This window comes from Lepisma saccharinum, chromosome 6 (assembly GCF_977018435.1).
Source record: "Lepisma saccharinum chromosome 6, izLepSacc3.1, whole genome shotgun sequence".
Classification (NCBI taxonomy): domain Eukaryota; kingdom Metazoa; phylum Arthropoda; class Insecta; order Zygentoma; family Lepismatidae; genus Lepisma; species Lepisma saccharinum.
Genome location: NC_139234.1, coordinates 51,482,976 through 51,506,082, shown reverse-complemented (window position 1 = coordinate 51,506,082; position 23,107 = coordinate 51,482,976). Strand labels below are relative to the sequence as shown.

The 23,107-nt window shown below is 34.8% G+C and overlaps 1 protein-coding gene across 2 annotated transcripts in view; it reads right to left on the bottom strand.

The window, feature by feature from the left end:
* LOC145989386 (uncharacterized) overlaps window positions 1–23,107 on the bottom strand; it is a 72,626-nt gene that overhangs the window by 36,150 nt on the left and 13,369 nt on the right. For both annotated transcript variants that reach the window (XM_083124728.1, XM_083124727.1), the window contains exons 4-5: window positions 20,382–20,479; window positions 1,309–1,389 (exon numbers count right to left, since the gene is read on the bottom strand). In XM_083124728.1, the coding sequence (XP_082980854.1) occupies window positions 1,309–1,389; window positions 20,382–20,477 (177 nt within the window). In that variant the 5' untranslated portion in view covers window positions 20,478–20,479. The remainder of the gene's footprint in view (window positions 1–1,308; window positions 1,390–20,381; window positions 20,480–23,107) is intronic.

Here is a 23,107-nt window from a genome sequence, read left to right as displayed (position 1 = left end):
AACAGCTCGTTGATAAAATAAACAAGAAAAAACACAACGAAGCATCTATACTTTCTTCCATCTTTATGTTTTACGTCGCTTTTCTACCTCTTGGAATAATCGCAACGATGGATGACGGGAAATGAACAACACATTCGCTTCTTAGCCAAGATTCGAAGCTGGAACCTCTGGATTCGTAACACGCTACACTAACTACATCTCCCAAGGAGGCTGGCTCTAGGAAATTTAAGAAGTTACAGACTCGATTCCCGCTGGAGGTACATGCTACTGGTTCTTGAAATTGTGACTCTAATTATGATTATCCTGTCCGTGCCTAAAGTAGGTTTCGTACAAAAATTTTTACTAACGGTTTGCAAGGAAAGTATTTACTATGTTTTGTCGAAATATATTGTGGTCCTTGAATAATAGTTATTGGTAGTATTCATATTATGGCAAATATAGTAACTTTTCTAAATCCGCAGTAATATTTGAAGAAAATCTAGTAAAGTTTATTGTATTTTGAATTAAATAGTTTATAATCACTTTCCTTCTTCCCTTTTAAAGAACATATTAAGGGGAAACGTGATCTATATCAAAATACATGAATTTACTAAAAATGTATAATATAAAACCACGGTAATTGGTTTTACATAAATTTCACTATGCAACGATATAGTTTAGTCCAATAATCTTTGAGAACATTGTTTGATTTGAGATTCACAGAGGGTAAAATTGGTATAACAGTAGAAGCTTTAAAAAGTTTAATTTAAAGTTTCAAAATCAGTTTTTGACAAATGAAAAAAATATGAAATACATGACTTCTTGTTAATTGCTATTAGCTATAAACAAAACCTAAGAACCTTCCCGATGGCGTAGTGGTAACGTCTTCTCATTGTAATCAAAATTAGATACCCTTGGAGGCACGTACTTGTTCGGATTGAACTTTAAGCTGCAAACTAATCCAAATTGAAAGGAGAAAATATTAAATTCAGTTTTAAACTTTCAACGTATGTATTTGGTAAATCATGGAATTTGAGGTTTCTAATAAAGAGAGTTTCACTGAAATCAATATTCCTAGGAAAGCAAGTGCAAATCATAAAGTAAGTGTTCCAAAATTGTCGTTTATCTTTCGTAATAAAGTAATAAATTAGTATTGGTATTAGTATTGGAAAATAGAAACAAGCGTGAGTGTGCTGTATATATAGTAGCTGTATTAAAAATATCTCGAAACAGCATTTAATAAACAGTAATCCTCAAAACTGATAATCATTATATATATTACATGTGGATAACACAATATTATTGAATTTGAATAAACATTGTACTTACAAGATTAGGATTCACAAACGTCACTTTCTTGCCTTCTCCTGCTTCGATAAAGCCCAGTCGCCCTCCGACAAGTCTCATGGACTGAAATAAACAATATCTACATTAAATATAACATTCCAAATTTATATAAATGTAAATATTTGTAAATTGAACATTTACTTATAAAGATTCAATTAAATTGCTGCAAGACATAGGAAATATTACTATCATAGTTTTAACAGTCTTTTATCATATACGAGTACTATCTGAATACAAAAGAAAGTGTTCCATTGGACTACGAAGAAATAACATCTCGTCTAATAGGGTTACTAATTCTGTCGATACAAACGTAATGGAACACTCTTTTTAATGCACAAATATAAATACTAAATTGCAAAATTTTACATTTTCATGATGATAAGGATACTGTATAACCAACATTTATTTTCATATTAATACCAAAACAAAATACTTTTTGTATGTGTCTTGAAGTATGATATATTTTTATTTTTGTTTTGATTACTTAAGTAAGTAGCTCTTCCAACTCTTTAGGTTACTCGCGACGATGAAGATGACTTCTGAGTAGATTAAATATACACAATACTGCTTGGGGAGTCAAACTTATTATCTTCCGAGATTAGATCGTGAGTCCAACACACAACACACTTGGCCACCTAGGTGGATAATACTAGTTTTACTTGAGCATATTAAATCTACTGGGGATGTAGACCACTGCATCGAATGTAGATAATCGGATATGTGCTTCATATGTTCGTAAAACAATAGTATTAAAGTAACAATCATCAAGCCTACCCGATGGAAAAGAGAAAACGCTTAAGAATACTATTTTGGCAAATGGTTTATTAGTAAAAACAGAATAAAAATAGCACAGTTGTTGTTCACGGATCTAATACCTCAAAAACCGTTGCGAAAATGTGCAGTTTTTGTAGGTAACGTAACATTTCCACAAAATCTAACTTTTCTGCGAAGCTCCCGCTTACTCAATTATTATTCGAGAATATCTGGTCCATGGCGAAACTACCCAAGACTCTTTTTTCCATTAGCATTTATCCATTTATTTTCATGCAACCCAAAAATTAATGAGACTAACTTCTACTCTCACAATGGGATTATGAATTTAATTAGGAATTTTTGAAAAATAATAATAAAATGGCAGGTACAGAACGTGACTACAGATAGTACGATAACATCAAGTGTTATCTTCAAGGACAGAACTTAAAGAAAAAAAAATCTCTCAAATTGCATGGTGATAATCTTGATTTTACAAGGACTCTACAATTATACATGTTACGTCAACGGGAATAAGGGAAGGGGTAGAGGAAAAAGAAGAAAAGGGTAATACGACAGCTCATGCACAGGTCACTAGACTCGTTCTGTGGCGCCAGTCTGTCGCCGTTGCTATCTCTGCACCAATCTCTGTTTCATACTTCTGTCAATCACAGGGCGAAACCTAGCAGTGGCGTTTGACAACGTCGTGTGTTCATAAATAACAATTTACTGGCATTGCGTCCTCTGCAGTGGCCATTGTTTCATTTTTTTTTATTCTCATCAACAAACTGAATGGCATAATAATCCTTTGTCTTTGATGGCATGGCGAGAATTAGCTGATGAATGTTGAGGGTTGAGTTCTAATATATATTTTGATATTTCGTTATTTCAAAGCTGCTCTATTTTTAGTTCTATTCGAATTTGTAAATATAAAGCATATTCCCTTGTGCATGTGAATGCTGTTCTTTGCGTGTAGGTGTAGGTGCATAATAAATTATTGCAAGTTTACATTTAAAAAAAAGAAAATTCAATCGTAATTATTATTATTATTATTATTATTATTATTATTATGTTTGATCGGTCTGTTGATCTTGTAATATAATTTTATTTCTACCACACCAGTTTCATTACATAGAAAATATAATATACCTACGTAGATACGCAATTTATACAATACATATGCTTAGAATATGCCATGTATGTAATTAATATTCAGTAAAAGTTAACGAAATACGTACGTACATTAAACATTAGAAAGTATAGAACAATGTGAATGAAAGCTCAAATTTCTCAAATTACTCTTATATTATTATGTTGCAGTCAAGGAAAATTGCACCCAAGTATTTCTAATGTAAATATTATACTATGTTATATTAATAATACTGATGTAATAGTACATATATGTAATATATCAGTATTATATTTGAGCTTCCGTAGAGTATTTCTCTTTTATGACGTAGCCTGTATGTTTTTCACCTCATTTATTTATTTATTTATTTATTTATTTGCTGCCCTCAAAAGAGGTAAAATCTCCAATTTCAGAAGGCAGATACATATATATAAGTATTGGTTTATACTCGGAAACTCTGTATCGAATAGATGATAAGTATTCGTTATATTCCTACACCCCCACCCCCCCGCCCCCCACACACATACATATATATGACTCATTATCTCGCAGCCGTTGTGCTTGTTGATTCACCACTTTTATCTGTTCATCGTGTCATTTCGATGAACCTACATATTAGGGGGATATTAAATAACCAAGTAAAAATATACATGCAATAGATTTATCAATTTTTTGGAAACGTTCGTTTTAACAACACTATTTGTTCCCATCGTATACATCGGAAATCGAACACAGGACCCGTTGGTTAACCGTTATGGCTCTGCTATCAGGGAAGCCAACAACAACCTGCTGTCGGCATATCGTTTCTTCACAGTAAAACAAATATTACATTATTTACTTGAATATTTACATGAAAAAGTTTGCTTTGACTATGAATAGTGGAAACATTTCAATGCATTTGAATAAGCACAATCAATAAAAGAATATGTGACATACATTTTTATAGCTTAAGGAGGATAGTATATAACTAATAACAGAAAATTACTCATATTCTATGATTGCCTGGGTTCATAGCCTCTTCTTCTTGCTTGGCGCTACAACTCTTTGAGTTTTGGCCTGCTCAACAATTTTATTCCATTTCATTCTATCCTGGGCATCCTTCTTCCAATTTGAGATCTTCATTATTCTGATATCATTTCTAACATCATCTTCCCATCTAACTTTAGGTCTACCTACTGGTCTCTTGACAAATGGTTTCCATTTATATATATTTTTTACTTTTTTCATCGGACAATCGTTCGATATGCCCTAACCAGCTTAATCTTTGGGCTTTTATGAATCGAATTATATTCTTATGCTTAATCAACTTGTCCAGCTCGTCGTTTATTTTTATTCTCCAAGAGCCATCGCTCATTTTGGTGGGGATAAATATTTTTCTTAAAATTCTCCTTTCAAATATTAGTAGTTTTTGTATTAGGCTATCTTTCAGCACCCACGTTTCACAAGCATATGTTGTCACAGGTCTAATAATTGTCCAATATAACTTAAGTTTTGATTTTTTTGACAGGAGATTATTTTGTAATAATTTTGTATTTGCATAAAAAGCTTTGTTTCCTGCTATAATTCTTTCTCTTATTTCTTCTTCTATTGAATTATTGGTATTCACAGCTAAGCCTAGGTATTTAAAAGATTTAACATATTCAAGACTCATTGTGTCTGTTATTAATTTATTTTCTTTGTTTGGTTTCCTCCCACATTTCATATATTTTGTTTTACTTTCATTTACTATTAGACCATATTTTATTGCCTCATTTTTGGCCTGCTTTGTTCTTGCCATTATCAATATTTCATCAGCATAGGCAGATAGCTGTTTGAATCTGGTAGAGATATTACCTCTTATTTCAAGTTTGGATATTATCACATCCATTACGATGCTCAATAGAACTGCTACAAAGGGTCACCTTGTTTCACTCCGGATTTTACTTCAAACTGATCAGTAAGATCATTATTAATTTTCACTTTGGTTCTAATATTCTGTAATGTAATCTGGATGAGGTTTTCTAGTTTTACTGGAACGTTAAAGTGTAATAAGCATTCAGGGATTAATAATCTTTTAATAGAATCAAATGTAGCTCGATATTAATTTCGTGACATTTTTCGTATATCTGTCGTATCATATGCCAAGTATTTGAAAAGTAAATGTTGAAGCAAATAATACTGACAGTATATTTTATGAAAATATTTAGGTTTTTAGTTTTAAATTTAAAGCGGTACACATGACGATGCACTAAAGCAAGTAAAGCGATGATGTTTTCCATATTTTGTTTATAAGTTGCCAGATTTTTTAAAGTTTTGATTTAAGAAGAACTTTTATTGTTGGCCAACAAATAAAATTTTAAGAAATATATTTAAACTGTCTGATTAAAAAATTCCTAACTATAACTTGAATGTCATCGCAGGTGGGGGAGAGACGGACACTGAAGGGGCTGACACGACACTCCAATAATACTGAGCCGATAACACATTGAACCGATTAAACAACTAAAAGTCGTTCAAAATATTATTGGGTGTGTATTCCACTCCAATTGGAAGTATCAATTTGCCAGACTTTTGCTTTAAAATATTAAAAAATTACACCAATATAAAAATACTTGACAAGTAATAAAAAAGACAGTTTTTTCACACAATATCAATGGACACTTCGAATTTTGAATAACTTCCAGAAAAATTAGTCTCCGCGAAAGAGTCGCGCGGCATTTTTGCGGAACCCGCGAACGGTCGAAACACGGGAATAGTATCGGCCGGTATCGGCAAATAAAATCCAACCTATTTTTCCGATACTGATACCACTGGTATCTGCCGATACCGATACATCAGGATTGGTATCGGCTCGGCCGTAAAAAAAAAAAAATATGTACCGGTATATATGAAATTACGTGCTCACAATAATTCAAATGTAACAAGCCATCAGCAGAAAGGGACCAAATTTGTTTGTTATTTTATCTGCTTGTTTTCATATTTAAATAAAATTAAAGTTTTAAGAAGAATTACATTTTATTAGTCTCTTTTAAATATTTTCCGAGCAGGAAAATTGTCTGATCCTTGTTAAGGGTTCATCCGAGCGGCACGCTTCAAACCGGTGAAAAAGCGTGCGTTCAATGCAATATTTTCAACTGTGCAAAATTATCAGGTAAGTAACGAATTCGTGGAAATTTATAGATTCGCACACAGAGACAAAACGAGCTACCTAGAACATGTAGAACAAAGAACAGTTTCTCAGAAAATTTCATGGAGCAGAAAGAAAGTGGCGGGGAGGATCGCAACTAGCCAAATGTAATTCTTCTTGTCGGTCTCGGTATGAATTTTCGGTTTTTACTCTCATATTGTGTTTATTTCTCAACTTTTTAAAATAAATTAAATTGATGTTCATAACTATAGTGAGGATGGGCTTTCTAAGATTTCGTTTTGCTTTCATTGCACAATGTATTAACTCAGTATTGATAAATGTTAGATGCGCGGAAGCATTTTCGATGGGTCTGTAGGAGGTTTTTAGTCGGTTGACGCATGATCAATGCCCGGTATCATATCGCCGCTTTTCCCCTGTCATAGACTTAGGATCGTATGAATGCATTCAGATATATCCAAATCATTTCCAAGAAAAATGACGAAAATACAATAAAGATTGGCAGTGGAGAATTAAGAATATAAAAATCATCCGAGACTTACGTGAAACGCAGACTATGCTATTCAATAGTTTTTTTTCTTTATATGGATTAGGTCGTGGAAATGCTGTAAATTGAAGGAATTCTCGCTTCAAATAGGTTTAAGATAAATGTTAGTTATTGCAGTATATTTATAATACCTTCAAGATACATATTTTGTTGTTTCCGTAGAGGCACATGTTCACTCGATTTTCAATTATGTATTTCTAGTTATATTTTGAAAAGAATGGGGAGGTCTGCTGAAGTTTTCGATTACTCCCCAAGTATCCTTGAGACAGTGGTAGCAGGGTAGAATACATGAAAAAATAGCGTTCTTTGTCTACTTCTTTTAACATTTTAAACGCAAAGCTGGTCATTTATTATCTACAAAATGAAAGTATAAGAAATGTCCAAACAACTAACCGCACTGTGATGTAATGAAAATTCTTCAAAAATTAGAAACTAAGAATATAATTTGCGCAATAAATGATAACTTTTATTTTTTTTCTAGCAAGTAATGGATAATGTGTTATCACTTCTATTTAACGTTTTTGCAAAGTACTTCGAACTGGACAATTTTTCGTTCTACATTGGATATTAATTTAGTACGTCAGCTTGTGGAAAGAATTCCTGAGACAGAATCGTGGCCAAAACACGTACTAAAACGAAACCTATATCCGACATGTTCCAACACAACTATATGCTTTGTTTTAGAAGCACATGGCAATTGTTTCAGCAGTGTGTCATACAATTCCTAATGAATAAAACTATATTTAAAAGTAGTGTCGTACAGTGATGAAATAATAATAACAACCGCCTCTCAGATATATAATATATATCCTGACATTTATTATATTATTATAAAATTATGTCAAACCCACCTCGATTTTTTTTTTTCGAGCACTCCCCTGAAATCGAAACTACATTATTTTTACATTAAGTCATATCAACAAACTTTGAATCCTTTCTTATAAGTAGTTCTTACTCTGTTTTTAAATTCAACTTTCACAATGAAGATTTGGAATTTTTACCATATTAATAATAGTACATTCTACACTATTTTGAAGTTAAGTTGAATCTTGGATGATTTACTGTTGTGGAAAAAAATGTCAAGTAAAAATTACGAAATAATTTGTGAGAAAAGAATGCAAAACACCGACGGACACCTGATAACTAATATCGTCAAGAATCAAATTTCAATAACATCTTTAAGAAAACGTTTATAATTTTTTGAAATACCTTTTTAAAACAGTGAATTGAGCGAATCTATAGTCTGTGATCTTATCTGTGACAATTTAATCAAAAAAGTACTGAATTACTTTCTACCAATATTCTAAAATGTTTTAAATTAAAACATCACTTTTTCCAGTGACCAGGTGACACACAGACAGGAATGAAATATAAAAAAAATGTGCTCAGGAGAACGATAGAGTTAAAAATTATAGTGAATCAGTATAATTAGTATTGAAGAGCATAAACACGCAGGGGCGTAACTTGGGTCCTAATTCTGAGGGGGCAGAATCAAACTTGGTCCTAATTTTGAGGGGACAGAATCAAATTTGGGGACTAATGTTGAGGGTACAGAATCAAGCCTGGAGGGAGAGATTCTCTGTGGGGGAGAGATTCGAAAATATTTTCATTTCATAAGAATAGCGTTCAGGATTATTTTCTCAATAACTGTGACGTTTGCGAAATAGCAAATATTATTCTATATTACTTTGCTCCTCAGATCCCCTAACTTGTAAATTTTAATAAACCTGAAAATATTTGGGCGCAATCCCGTCAAGTTACGCCTATATGTACACACGTCTCTTCAGGAGTATCACCGATATTTAACGAGATATTCATGTACTTGATTCAGACATCATTTTGAAATCTCTCAATGTAAAATATCTTTATATTTCACGACTTCATTTGTTATGTGTATATATGTGTGAAATTTCGTTTCACTTGTCATCATTATATCTTAAGTTTTCGTTATTTATTTTACAAGAAGCCTTAAGCAATTCCACAGGAAATAGGACATTAAAAATTAAAGTGAATTTTCTGGAAAATTCTTAATGTATTAAATTTTCAGTTCAGATACTTATTTGACCTACTTCCTCTCAGGTGACCCAGGAGACTATCTTCTTTGGGACACATGTATGTGTATTATACATATATCAGCATTATTGGCGGTGGTTATAGTAAGAGTTTGAGAGGCTTAATGTACAACACACACTGAATGCAAATATCACTTCGTGAAAATCAAAGATGAATGTTCAGTTTCATCGAAAAATTTGAACATTGCAAGGACATCATCATGTTCAACTTTCCCTTTAAACATGGCCACTTTTGTTGTTAAGTCAGTAACATAACTGTAGTGAAATTGTTATTATGTGCAAACTATTAGCTATATAGAGAAACTGTCAATGCATGTTCTAAAGAACAGAAATTCGAATAAAGCAATATAATGTTTACACATATTTCTACACTAAAGCAGCAGTAGCGTTACTGACGTAACACGGTTGCGTCAGTAACGATACATCGAGAAATGCTTCAATTCATATTAGGCTACTGCTTTTTAAGGTGTATTCACTTTATTTTGTAGCTGAGAAGCAAGATGCCACCCGAATCAACAGCGGAGAGGATTTGAAACAGAAAAAATAAAAAGCATATTTATAAAGAATTGAATATACAGGGTGTCTAGTAAAGATTGTACCTATTTCTTCACTTTTGTTCTAAGCAACCACTGTGCGGAGAGATATGTGACAAGACAAACACTGATTGCAACACATGCACATGTGAACTGTTTGTGCAAAAAGGTGCTGACCAAACAGCAGAAAAAGGGATTTGTGATCACAGTTCAACGCAGTTTTCGACTCCAGTTTTGGTTTGATCCATCTGATAAGAACTACATTTAGTGTTGATATGCGCAATATATGGAGAAAGGTTACCAGCGCAAAGGGGAAAACACTGGTCGCCCACCATGTTTGGTGGAAGCAGTGGATAGTGTGTGGTAAGCCAGGAACTCGTTTCAAAAAGAGGGTCGTAGATTGAAAATGTCACACTCTACGGTATGGGATGTGCTTTATAAGCATTTGCAACTGAAGGCTTACAAGTGTAAATTGTGCAGACACTCACTGAACCAGATAAAGAATATCCCTTGGTCTTGAGTGTGAACATGCAGAAGTAACATTCAACCATAAACGTCGACTGAATATAAATTGTAAACTTGAAACGTATATTAACAAAACTTAGAGAGATTATCTTCCTTTTCTTGTAAAGAGCATACTCATACAACATCATGGGACTGAGAATATATGTTTCTAAAAGCTACAATCTTTTCCGGACACCCTGTATATGTGTGTTTCTTAGTATTATTAAAGCATAATAAGAGAAGGATAAACGAGTTAAATACAAAAATAGAAATATAAAGTTGGGCTCCCCAATGATGTCTCCACCTTGTAATCAAAGCTGTCCGGGATTCGATAGCCTGTGAAGGCACATAATGGTTGGGACCCACTTTAAACTGTAGGTTTAAGTAGAGTGAAAAGTGTACAAACTAAGCAAGAAATTCTAGTTTCTACCACAAATAATAAACAGTTAGAGTGGTTGCCAGAAATCCAAAAGTAAGATTTTTGCATGTAATGTTGCAGAATGCTCCTAAAAATTGTATTGCTAAAGTAGTGGATACTATAATGCTAAAGTTTATTGCCATATTTTCCAGAGAGGTGACGTCAGTAAATTTTTTAAAAAATATGTTAATTGAGATATACAAAACATAATGAGCATAAATTAAACAACATATGCATGACAAAAATAACTTGTATTTAGATTGTTTTTATTTCTTTATATCTTACAGAATTTTTGCAGTATGCATGGGACTGTAAAAACTACGTCCTTTTTGTATTACGCCTATTTTATATTGTGTTGTGGGAATCAAAATTATAAATAACCAAATTTTAGTGGCTATTATCATTTGCATAAGAACAATCTTTTTATGTATTGTTAATATTGAATGAAGTTATGCGCGTGCAGTAAAAAATGCAAAACTATGTCTCAAGAACACTTCTGAATGTTACGTCAATAATGGTGAAATGGCCCTTAAAAATATGATATTACTTTGTAATTCAAAGTTAGAACGTATAATCGTCGCTTTCTTCCACATTCTATGTTCTTATAATGAATAAAATTTCACATAGGTTGTCCGCCGTTTACTGCTGCTTTTGTTTCAATTCTTCAACCTCACATTGCAGAACATCGGAATGAATGAACTCGATGATTTACATTTTGCCCACTATTATCTTTGCCGTCGGCTGTACAATACTTATTTATATTGTATTTTTGTTATACTGTCTTTAGTAAGCCACCAACGATGAGTATCAGTTGTAAAGTGTTGAAATGGATGAATATTTCCGAGGTATCGGGTAAATAACTCCTAGTCCACGTTTCACACATTCAAGAATTAGCATTTTACGATTAGCACTTTTTGCCCCCACACTATGGCCTCTTAATGCTAAGCCTTGTCTACCAAGAAAAGGTAAACTGTCCTTGCGCCCCCGTTTTGCCACCCAATCGCCGCTACTGAATAGTACCACTGTTTAAAAAGCTTAATACCAATTAACGCTAATTACAAGAAGATATTCATAAAGTTGAGTTTTATTTCACAAGCTGATAGTGCACTTGTTTTTAAAACTATGAGAATAACTGAATGACAAACATATTTGGATCTTGAATCAATAATGCTAGGAACATTTATGTGGTATGATTTTTTTTCTTTTTTTCAAAATGTCAAAGCAAGGCATGCAATATAGTCAATGGATAAGTACTTTTGTACAGAATAATGATTCAGTTTGTAGCTTTGAAGAAAAATGTTGGTATACCACAGCATAAAAATCTAATAAAAAATTTTGTGTGCAATGTTTTGTAATGAGATGTCAATTAGACATCTTGTGTACCCCATTATGACTTAACAGTACAAAAACACTCAATTACATATCAGAGTGGAAAAAATATATGAAATTTTTACTTTCATTTTTCAATCATAAATAATAGCGGTGGTCCATGTTTGTGTGCGTGCTGCATATTCGTATATCTAAAAATTACCCTGTCTGTCAAAATGAAATATTAAAAGAGATACGTGTTAGAATCTCTTAATTCAAAATTCGATTAGGCCGACGTATTAATTAAAAAATGTAATTTCAGGTATTTATTAATTTAAAATATAGTTCACATGAGTGAAAGATTAAGTTCACATGAGTGAAAGATTAATGTGAATTCAGTTGGTGAAAGTTAATTTTGTTAAGTATCATAATGCATTGTAAACACAGTGCTTATTTTCTAATCTCAAAATTATAGGGTTATGAAAAACATTTCAATAATCTGGGCTAATTTAAAGAATATTGTTGTGAGAATATACTTTCATAAATTTTCAACCAAAACTCGTAATAAATAAAGATTAAAGATTACTGCTAAAATTTTAAATATTTCATACTGTACAGACGAAATAGGTGAGCTAGATTATATTTAGACCACGAATGAGACTTTCTTAGTTACATTTTCAGTTCAGTGTTGCCTAGAACTAAAAGAAATGGACTGAAAGAACTAAACGAAAACAAATTTTGTTACTGTATGATTTGTTTGATTGAGTTTGTGTTTTAAGACCACTTTATACACATTTAGGCTAATCGGGACTGGACCTACAGTTCAAGGTGGGATCCGAACCACCATGTGTCTCCACAGGTATCGAACCCTGTAGACGACGACGTCACCACTACGTCATCGGAGAGACCCCTGTGGATGGGTCAAATATATGTCAGGCAAAGTACTATCTAAAAGCATTAATTTCAAAATTATAAATATTAATGTTTAAAACTTACCTTCCTCGATACAAGGCATGTTGCACACCAAACGTTTTTGAATAATCATTTACTGTACTGTAAATGATTACAAATGAACAAGAGTTTATTGCAAACACCGCGATTGTAGAACAGATTGACACCTTTATTTCACGAACTACAAGACACACCATCAAAAGAAGATAGACTGACTGGGTCTGAGAGAATCCGTGTGTTCTTGTAACATGCAAGGGGGCAACTTTACGTGCACTGTAACAGAGTGACCTTCCCGTCAGCTTGTATCAATACTTTAGGATATATCCTGTCCTCGGAAAAAGGTTTCGAAAAACAGCGAAACATGAAACAGAATTCATGTAATTGATGAAAGGGGTGGGTAACGTTACGTGACAAGATAGACATGGCATTTCTCAGCATATGATAAGCATACACTTTGAGTCTCCAAAGCATTTGCTGGTCTGATAGCTTGTAGGGCATGACAGTTTACAATGTTTACCAAGAACTATAGATGAGGGGGCTTCTACTTCGAAGGTCTGCGGTTCAAAACCTGATCGATAAAAATTTCCATTTTTTTTATCAACCCTGCCGAGTGGCCGAGATCGTTGCGTGGTCTCGTCTTCGAAAGTTCTGAAGCCGACCTCCGTGGCTTGGTGGTTACCACAGCGCGCTACGACGCCAAGGATCCAGTGTTCGAATCCCGGCCTACACATGGATGTTCTATCTTTGTGAGTGTCCCTTCATCAATTTCATCATATCATCACTCGTCCTTATCTTCGCGATTAGCCAAATATGGCAGAAAAGCGAAGTAAAATAAACAAACTCTATCAATAAATCGAAAGTTCTGGGTTCGAGACCTGGCAACGTTGTGTTTGTTCTTTAAATATTTCATCTTCAGCATCGTGAGATAGAAAAATGATGTTATACAGGGTGTCCGGAATGGGACTGGCAGTTTTTAAATAGTTATAACTTTTTTTTGCAAACCGAGCTTGTTTTTAACAATGGACTGCAAAGAAAGTATACATTTGCGAGTTTCGTTTCACAATTGTTCATACTTGTACGACTAGCGGTGTCGGCGCTGGTGCCACTGAAACCAAAATGGCGTCGGTACGCGAAAGAGCGTCTTGCGTGTGGTGGTATAGAGGCTATCCACGAGTAAACAAAAACATATCGAATGGCACAATCAATTGTGGAACTGTAGCACGACAACTTCCGGTTCACTGCCGCTGGGTATTCAAGCGCGTACTTGCGGCGCGTGCTTTGTTTATCAGGTGAAATGGATCATGTATAAACACTTAACGACGAAGAGAAGAAGGGATATCTGGACAAAGTAGAAGGTTTTCCACATCCATTGGATGACCAACTAGGAAGTAATACGGGATTATTCCAGGAAAAGATCTGTCTGTTTGCTTACCGTCGTTACATTTGGCGATATTTGTAAGCTACATATTTAATAGAAAGTAATTTTCCATACACAGCTAAGGCTTAAGGCATATAACTTTTTCTTCAGTCAGGGTGAGTCAGCGGGATGCGGTAAAGCACATGTGCTTGTTTCGTTCCCGTCTGAACGCAGAAATACAAAAAGCTCATTGTTATTTTAAGTCAATTTTCTGCAATTTGTGTTAATCATGACTATGAAGATGAATAATAAACTGGAAAAATTAATGATGGGACAAACACAATGATACACCATTGCCTGACCAGTGTTCAAACCTAGGACCCCTTCTCTATCAACATGCTAAAGACAAAATTTAATAATAATACAACCCATTTAGTTTTCTAGTTCCACAACAATATTCTTTCTTGTTACACTGAAATATTTCTTTCTGGTTACACAAAAATTTAATACAGTTCATGTGTTTTTCAAGACGTAACGTGTAACCTAGCTGACTATGACCGAGCATCTTTTGAAATGAGAAGTAATATTTTTGCTCATATTACTAAAACTGAAAGAGAAAATCGAGATTTGAATGAATTTCACTTTTACTTTTAATGAAGTTCAGGGTGCGGGACTCAAAATAGGAAAGAAATTTTATTTACCGACTAAATTGAGAGATTTTCGGGACGGAAAATATTCAAAATTACCCTACACTGAAAAATTGTAATTATACAAACAAATTTGACCTCAGGTGATGAATGATTTTGAATTTCTGGAATAAAACGGCTAATTTCAATAAACTTCGGATACTTATAGTGCAATACATATATTTATTTATATATCTACTTTTATTTAGATTTTCCTGAAGTCGGGATCGGGACGGAATTTTTTTCCCGGTCCCGACTTTATGCGATCCTGCACATACGTTGTGTTGTGATTACTGCGGAGTCTACTGCTACTAATGGGCTTTCAATTTTCACGCCCGACAGCTTGAATGCAATATTTTTGGTGCCATGGATCTCGAGGAAATGAATTAAGAGAAATCTGTGCAAGATTATTTAGCCGATCATAGTTTAAATCCTATTGCTACACACCCATTCGTTCCTTTCCTGCATGACAAAATCTAACTCCCTTGAGCGAAATGTTGTGAGCCTACGAACCGGAAGTTGTGCTAAAATTATGGCGTCCGCGCGAAGGCACTTCCTTCCGGTGGATAGCCCCTATACAGAGACAGTGTTGTGCAAGTGCAACGAAACTTGCGCCGTGTTTACTTGCCTGGTTGTTTTAACAGACACAGTGTTAGAATATGGGATTCTGAGATTCGTCATGCGCACGTGGAACATGTCCGAGGCAGTCCCAAATTGAATGTTTGGTGTGCTGTAACGCATAATGAAGACATAGGCCCATTCTTTTTCGTGGAGGAAACAATAACAGGAAATATGTTCCTAGATATGCTCGAAAACTTTGCAGTTCCCCAATTACGTCATTTACAACCTACAGTGATATTCCAACTAGATGGTGCCCCGCCACATTGGAGCCTACAAGTGAGAGAGTATCTTGATAGAGAATTTTCTGATCGTTGGATAGGCCGTGATGTTTCTTGGCCACCATGCTCGCCTGGTGTTACTCCTCTGGACTTTTTTTTCTGTGGTTATGTGAAAGACATTGTATATTCTGGCGATTGCTTCTGTCACGCCTCTGATGCTACAGATTACATGGAGAGAAATTGAATTCAGGTTGGACATCCTCCGTATCACAAAAGGAGCTATACTGAGCTGTCCTGAGTTGTAACTGCTACCAATAAAACTTGTTGAGTTTATCTTCAAACTGCTTGTTTTTTTCTTTCTATCTACTTCTATCCATATTAAAACCACAAACTTTTAAAAACTGTCAGTCCCATTCCGGACACCCTGTATAACAAAATACTCTATGATTTCTAAACATTTTGGACATTTTTCCACAAAGATATATTTTCACTCCATCGTGCAACACCCTAGCCAGGATTTGCCTCGCAGTCTTTTCGTTGGGAGACCATGTCCCATCGTCACTGTCTTCTGTTTTCGAGACCGAAACAGGTTACTTCTTCCTTTCAAGTAGCTCTCCAATTGTCCTCACGACGCTGAGTCAACGTCGAAATTTGAGGGGGAGGGAGTGTTCCCACAGGAACCGCCTGCATCAAAGGCTAGAGCATTAAGCATTTGGTTACGTGGAAGCCTGAAGAATACTTAATATTGCTTACCTAACCTTGTCTCCAGTATATACAGGGTGGCTCAATAAGTCACTTAACACCCTCAGTACAAGGCCACTGCGGCATGGAATTTGAAATTGGCGATGACCAATCATTGCCTGGCCAAGGGGGAACCACATTGACGCCACCCCCACGGTCGGCGGCCATCTTGATGTCCGCCATCTTGAATTCAACTTCAGAATTTTAAATGGGAAGGGGGTCGTGTGAAATATCAAAATGGGCTAAAATTTTACGAGAAATGCAATGGTGAAGGTTTTTTCGACGTATCTTTAACCAGTAAAAAGTTATGACTGAATTCTTGTACCAATTTGCTCCTTTTCGAGGTGTTAGAAAAATGCCTTAAAATTTGTTTAGCGCATCGGTAATGCATCGAGATCAAAGTGACGTCTAGGGAGAGAAGTTCGCATGCCATTGCACACGATTTTAATCGGATACATCCATGAACAGCTGCGCATTATGAATGGTTGTCGCGAACAATTTACAGTGTGACGCTTCCATTGAATTAAAAGTCCTTCACAGTGACAAGGCTAATGTTTATGTTCATAAGGAAGTTTATAAACAGAATATTCGATGTTTTTTATCTTATAACCCATTTTCGACAGATCAAAGCTGAATGGTTAGTGCTGGTAAGTTAATGGTGTGGCGTGCTGTGTGGAACACTATTGGTTAGTCAATTTTCCATCAACGGAACCTTAAATGCTTAGGGCTACTTGGATTTGTTAAATAAACAGTTTTTTTCATCCTTGATTATGGAAGAATGTACTTGTTACAGAGTTTTTTCAATAGGGAAGAACACCAGAACACTTATGGGAACGTTGTGAAGCAGTTTCTGTCCAAAGTTAGTTATCAGATGACAAGGGTCACATATTCTGTTTATGAACTTCCTCATGAACATAAACATTAGCCTTGTCACTGTGAAGGACTTTTAATTCAATGGAAGCGTCACACTGTAAATTGTTCGCAACAACCATTCATAATGCGCAGCTCTTCATGGATGTATCCGATTAAAATCGTGTGCAATGGCATGCGAACTTCTCTCCCTAGACGTCACTTTGATCTCGATGCATTACCGATGCGCTAAACAAATTTTAAGGCATTTTTCTAACACCTCGAAAAGGAGCAAATTGGTACAAGAATTCAGTCATAACATAAAGATACGTCGAAAAACCCTTCACCATTGCATTTCTCGTAAAATTCTAGCCCATTTTGATATGTCACACGACCCCCTTCCCATTTAAAATTCTGAAGTTGAATTCAAGATGGCGGACATCAAGATACTGTGTACTGGGGGTGTTAAGTGACTTATTGAGCCACCCTGTATATTGATGAGTAAGCCACTTCCAGTTACCACCGAGAGTAAAAAGACAAAAATGAGTAATCGTTGCTCATTTTAAGGGGTGTTTGCATTTACCACGTTGGTTTTTTCCGAGTTCTCTAATGCATTCATTTGAATTTTTTTTTTTTTTTAAATTTCAGGAGGGACTGTGACCCAGTCAGCTCCCCCCTCTTCCTGCGTCATTTATTTGTACAAGCCATAAATGCGTCTACACACCTCCTTTTGTCTGTGTATATTTTACCAGAAGCTATATATTTTTATATTATTGTCCTAGATGTTTACCTAACAATAATCTATTCAACATTTATGTGATTAGCAAGATTCGTTTAACCTTTACACTATTTTGTTTCTGAAAGAATGTTCAAATAGTTCTCATTAACATCTGCCTAGCAGGAGAATTTTTCAATGTCCCATCTCATCAGAAGATAGAAGTTACCGTAACATTTACAATATTCTACGGTTAAAATTTAACAGTCTGCCTATTAATTTACAAAAAACTCCACGCAACCGTTTTTAATTTAAATTTGAATATTTTCTCATGCATAAAATAGTTAATGGTATAAAAATAGATTAATGACACTATTAATATATTTTTTAAAAAATCCATAAAATTACATTAGTTAGGTAAACTGCGTAATGGCCGTTAATAATTTAGAAACGGTTGCGGTCATTATTTTTTAAGATAGTTGAATGAAAGTTGAAATTGACGGTATTAGATGATCATTTCTTCAACCAACTTTTTACAGTGCGTTACCATCTGTCTAGAGAAATGATCCAGTATTTCCGACTGCTTGACGGTATCTGCCATCATCTTTTCCACCAATAAGGAGAATGTTATGAGACTATGGGGAGAGTACTTCAATATCTCCCACATCAACTTGCTAACGATAGAATTTTCAAATATTTATCCAGTCATATTTATAATGGAAAATATTGGACAATTTCCCACAGGCATCTGCATAAATAAGGGTAATCTCGTATTTCTCGCTGTTATGTGCTTTATTCTAATATTTCCTCTCACTCGACAAGTGTGTTCCCATATTTTCCATTGCCACCTGCGAGCAGTTGGACTCATGTAATGCTCCACTACCGTTGTATTACAAGATAATTGAGTTGGACAGTAACAACCGATACTTGTTTCTGACCAATTACTGGATGCAGGTGTATTCGAGGTACAGACGGTGATATCCTTTGATGTATGAACGTCTATGCTGAGCAGAATGGGAAAAACAATCATTTAAAACCTTACGAAGGGATAATTACCTCGTCCCTGTAATGCTTTTCACATGTTTTTCCATGTGTCTGGTCTGAAGAATAGCAATCACAGCCTTGCTGTGCTACTCTTTGTCCTTGACAGAGAACAATGCTTGATTGTTGCATTCTTTGTGGTTTTAGGGTATACGTTTCCTTTCGAGATACTAGAATTTTGATTTAATTTTCTAATCTCCAACGGATGGCTGAATATGTCTTCATAAATCGGAATTAGAATTCAGAAGCTGTGTTGCTGCAGCCATGAACCTTCGGGTTTAAGAAGGCTAGAGAGTTAGTTAATTATTTTATCCAGTATTGTAGATAAAGGCCTAGATGTGTTTGCTTTCTTTGAGTTCAAATCCTACGATGACATTCGGTTGAGCGTTTGTTGTTTGTTCTTCTTCCCTTCTTTCAACATCCCAGAATGTGATTGCATAGTGATTACTTGATAAACATTTCACCTATTGACTTATATCTTACGAATAGGGGTAAGTTCCATAAGTGTGAAAAAATGTTGATTTATATACCTGTTTCCTCAAATTTCTTCATCATCTTCTTCAGCCCATTAATTGACATGGGCCCTCTTCTCAGCCCTTTCTGTTGGCGATATTTCCGCAGCGCAGCGTTGCTGTTGCTCCCATTCTGGTAAAACAACTTCACTAGAAGTGCACGGTCTTTCTTTGCAATAGCAATTGCTTCTTACACGGAAAAATTCAAACTTTTAATGTTCGGCGAACATTCACATCACTAAAAAAAAAGAAGCAAGAAGCGTCACCAACAACAATCAGGGATCTCACACAATGGTTAGGCAATGTCACCGACTTTGACGTCAGAGTTACGGAAAATTCCACGTTTTGACTGCTTACAGCGCCATTTTTTACCCTGGTGGCGAGAATTGGAACATTTTATATTTTTTTGCATAATTCGCGAGCGCATTGCTTCATTAGCATATCTACGAAGTTTCAGACTGCTACTCTCATTACAGCCCGTGCTGTACCACTCTGAACACCGTCACTTAAATTATAACCACCTCGTATAATTCTAATGGTTATCGTACGAACTTTATTTGTATTTTAGATTGGTTTATCCAGTGAAAATTTTGCTCTAAAAATATAGTCTATTTCACCATCCCAGTGGCAGGGCATTTGAGTGGTGGACTCACGATGTCGCATGGAAAATTCAAGGTTGAAACACAGATACTGTGGTTTAAATCCTGGCATGGGTATGGGAGCTCATTTGTGCCACTTCACTTCATCTATTCCATCTAAGCATCATTAACCCTCATCGCCGCGATTTACTTAAGGGTCAGTGAAGTCACGTAAGAAATAAAACAATCCGTGTTTATTCGAGAGCTATATATATAAAAAAATCTCTCAACACTTCTTCTTGTTGACATAAACCTATTATTGTATTATTAAATAACATATTATTTAAAATGGCACAGGTAAATGTAAAATAATCAAATTTTGAAATTAATAGTGTACGCACCTTACAATCTCTGTCGTTCGGGGTGATATACTGGCAACACTCTACCATCTGTCCGTAAATCTTGTAGTCAATCTGATCCCGGTTTACTATTGTCATATCTGAAAATAATGGGGATTCAAAAAATAGATAGAACGTAAGCATCCGGTAAGAAGAGGGAGCAGGCCCACACGCCCGTGGTAAGTAAATGTCAATCAAAAAAATTATTATGTAGTATTAATTAATTATTATAAGCAGTGGCGTGTCGCTGCATTCTCGAAAATGTAAGCAATCACAGTAATTACTCCATAATTGACCAGTGCCTGTTCATCAACTCAACTACCAAAACAGTTCAAAAATAATTAATTTCAGAAAAGTCTACATTACAGGTAAAATTATGTAGATCTATATCCATATTTACCTGAAAATAGAGTAATAGTCTAGAACCGTAGTATGTACTCCTTTCAAAATCAGCTGACTTCGATTGATTTTTGATTGATTGATTGATTTCTTGTTTTAAGTCCACTTTATGCATTGATAGGCTAATCGGGACTGGACCTACAGTTTAAAGTGGGATCCGAACCACTATGAGCCTCCACCGGGTATCGAACCCGGGACCCCTTCATTACAAGGCGACGACGTTACCACTACGCCATCGGAGAGGTCTCAGCTGACTTCGAGTCACATAAAGAAAATGACAATTCTTACACAATATGCACAATTTCTCATTTTTGGCGATTCACCGGGTTCTCAAAACAGTTTTTCTTGTATGTACGCAAGTAGTATCTGACCCCGCCAACGTCTGTCGCTATTTAATATTCGCAATTCATTTGCACGTACTTATAACTAATTTGCACGGGTTTTAATTAATTTGCACGTACTTAGAATTCATTAGCAAGTACTTAGAGTACTTTACATTTATGTATTTGCATGTTTATAACTTTTTATGAATATATATTTATTTATTTTATGAAAAATATGTATATAGAAGGTAATTAGAGGTACTAAAGGCTATGCATATGTTTTTATATTCATTACTGCAAAGTATGTAATGTATGAAACTATAATAATTAATGTTTATAATATTGAAAATAAGTTTTCTATGGTTTATGAACCGCTATGAACGGTGGTAATGGCTGTAGGTACAGGTTCAATTACGATTTAGGACGGTCCCCGTACTCGAACCCGCGATATGTAATATTATAATTAGTACTATGTAATAATTGCATTATATTATGAAACACGATGGTTTCACACGCTAGACAGAATACTGTCTCCGAATCTCGACTCGGCTGTGAAGGTAGACAGAGAGAAAGAATTAATATTCCGCGCAGGTAGAGGAGAAAGGAATTTAGGGAGTGTGCGTTCAAGGTCAAATGACGTCAGAACGTCAGAACAAAGGAAGAACCTGATTGACCAATCAGAGAACGCGTCGGTAGGTTTTCAGAACCGGTTTTTTCAAGGTTAACCAGTACGCAAGAACAGGGGAAAGCTATGCAATACTGTAGGGCAGGGGAGGGATTCAATCAGACAACAAAGGATGTCTGAGAATGCGCAGCAAGGTTCAAATCTCTGAAGCTATGCGGTTTCCGCCGCCAATTAATATTCCGCTCAGGTTTGCCTCCAAGGCACAGGACGCTTTAGCGCAGGGTTTTTTATCTGTACTATGAAGAAGGGAGAGCTATTAGGGACGGGGCCTACAGTTTTCACCATTTGCTTTTATCACGGGGTAACGAACCTAGGACCCTTTGATTATTGATTTAGGTAGTAAATGTATGTTACTGTGTGCTATTTAACTTAATTTTGAGTTTATTTTTTACCAAACTTTGACTTTATGTCAAACATTTTCACAGCTTATCCTTATTTTTACAAAAATAACACTATTTGTACTATTCAGGCAACATTTTTTATTAAATTTTAGACTCGCAAAGACATTTTTTCAACTTTTAATTTATTATTTTACAATTTTATGTTAATTTTTTACCAAAATAACACTATTTATACTATTCAGGCAACATTTTTAGTTACATTTTCGATACATAAAGTGCGCTTAGTCAACTTTTAACTTATTATTTTACAATTTTATGTTAATTTTTTACCAAAATAACACTATTTATACTATTCAGGCAATATTTTTTATTAAATTTTGGACTCACAAAGACAATTTTTCAACTTTTAACTTATTATTTTACAACTTGATATTAATTTTTTTACAAAAATAACACTATTTGTACTATTCAGGAAAGACTTTTAGTTACATTTTCGACACACTAAGTGTTTGTTCTCAACTTCTATCTGTTTATTAGGCTTATTATTACTCAAATAACACAATTTCAGCTGTTCAGGCAACAATTTTTATTAAATTTTGGACTCACAAAGATATTTTTACAACTTTTTAACTTATTATTTTAAAATTTTATACCTATTTTTACCTAAATAACACTATTTATACTATTCAGGAAAGAGTTTTAGGTATATTTTCGACACACAAAGTGTGTGTTCTCAACTTTTATCTGTTTATTTCACAAGTTTATTCTAATATTTACTCAAATAACACGATTTGAACGTGTTTTTTATTACATTTTGGACACACACACACACTTACACACTTGCACAGACACACACACACACACACACACACACACACACACACACACACTTACACAGACACACACACACACATACACAGAGAGAGAGAGAGAGAGAGAGAGAGAGAGAGAGAGAGAGATTTTTTTCCAAGTTTACAGGAT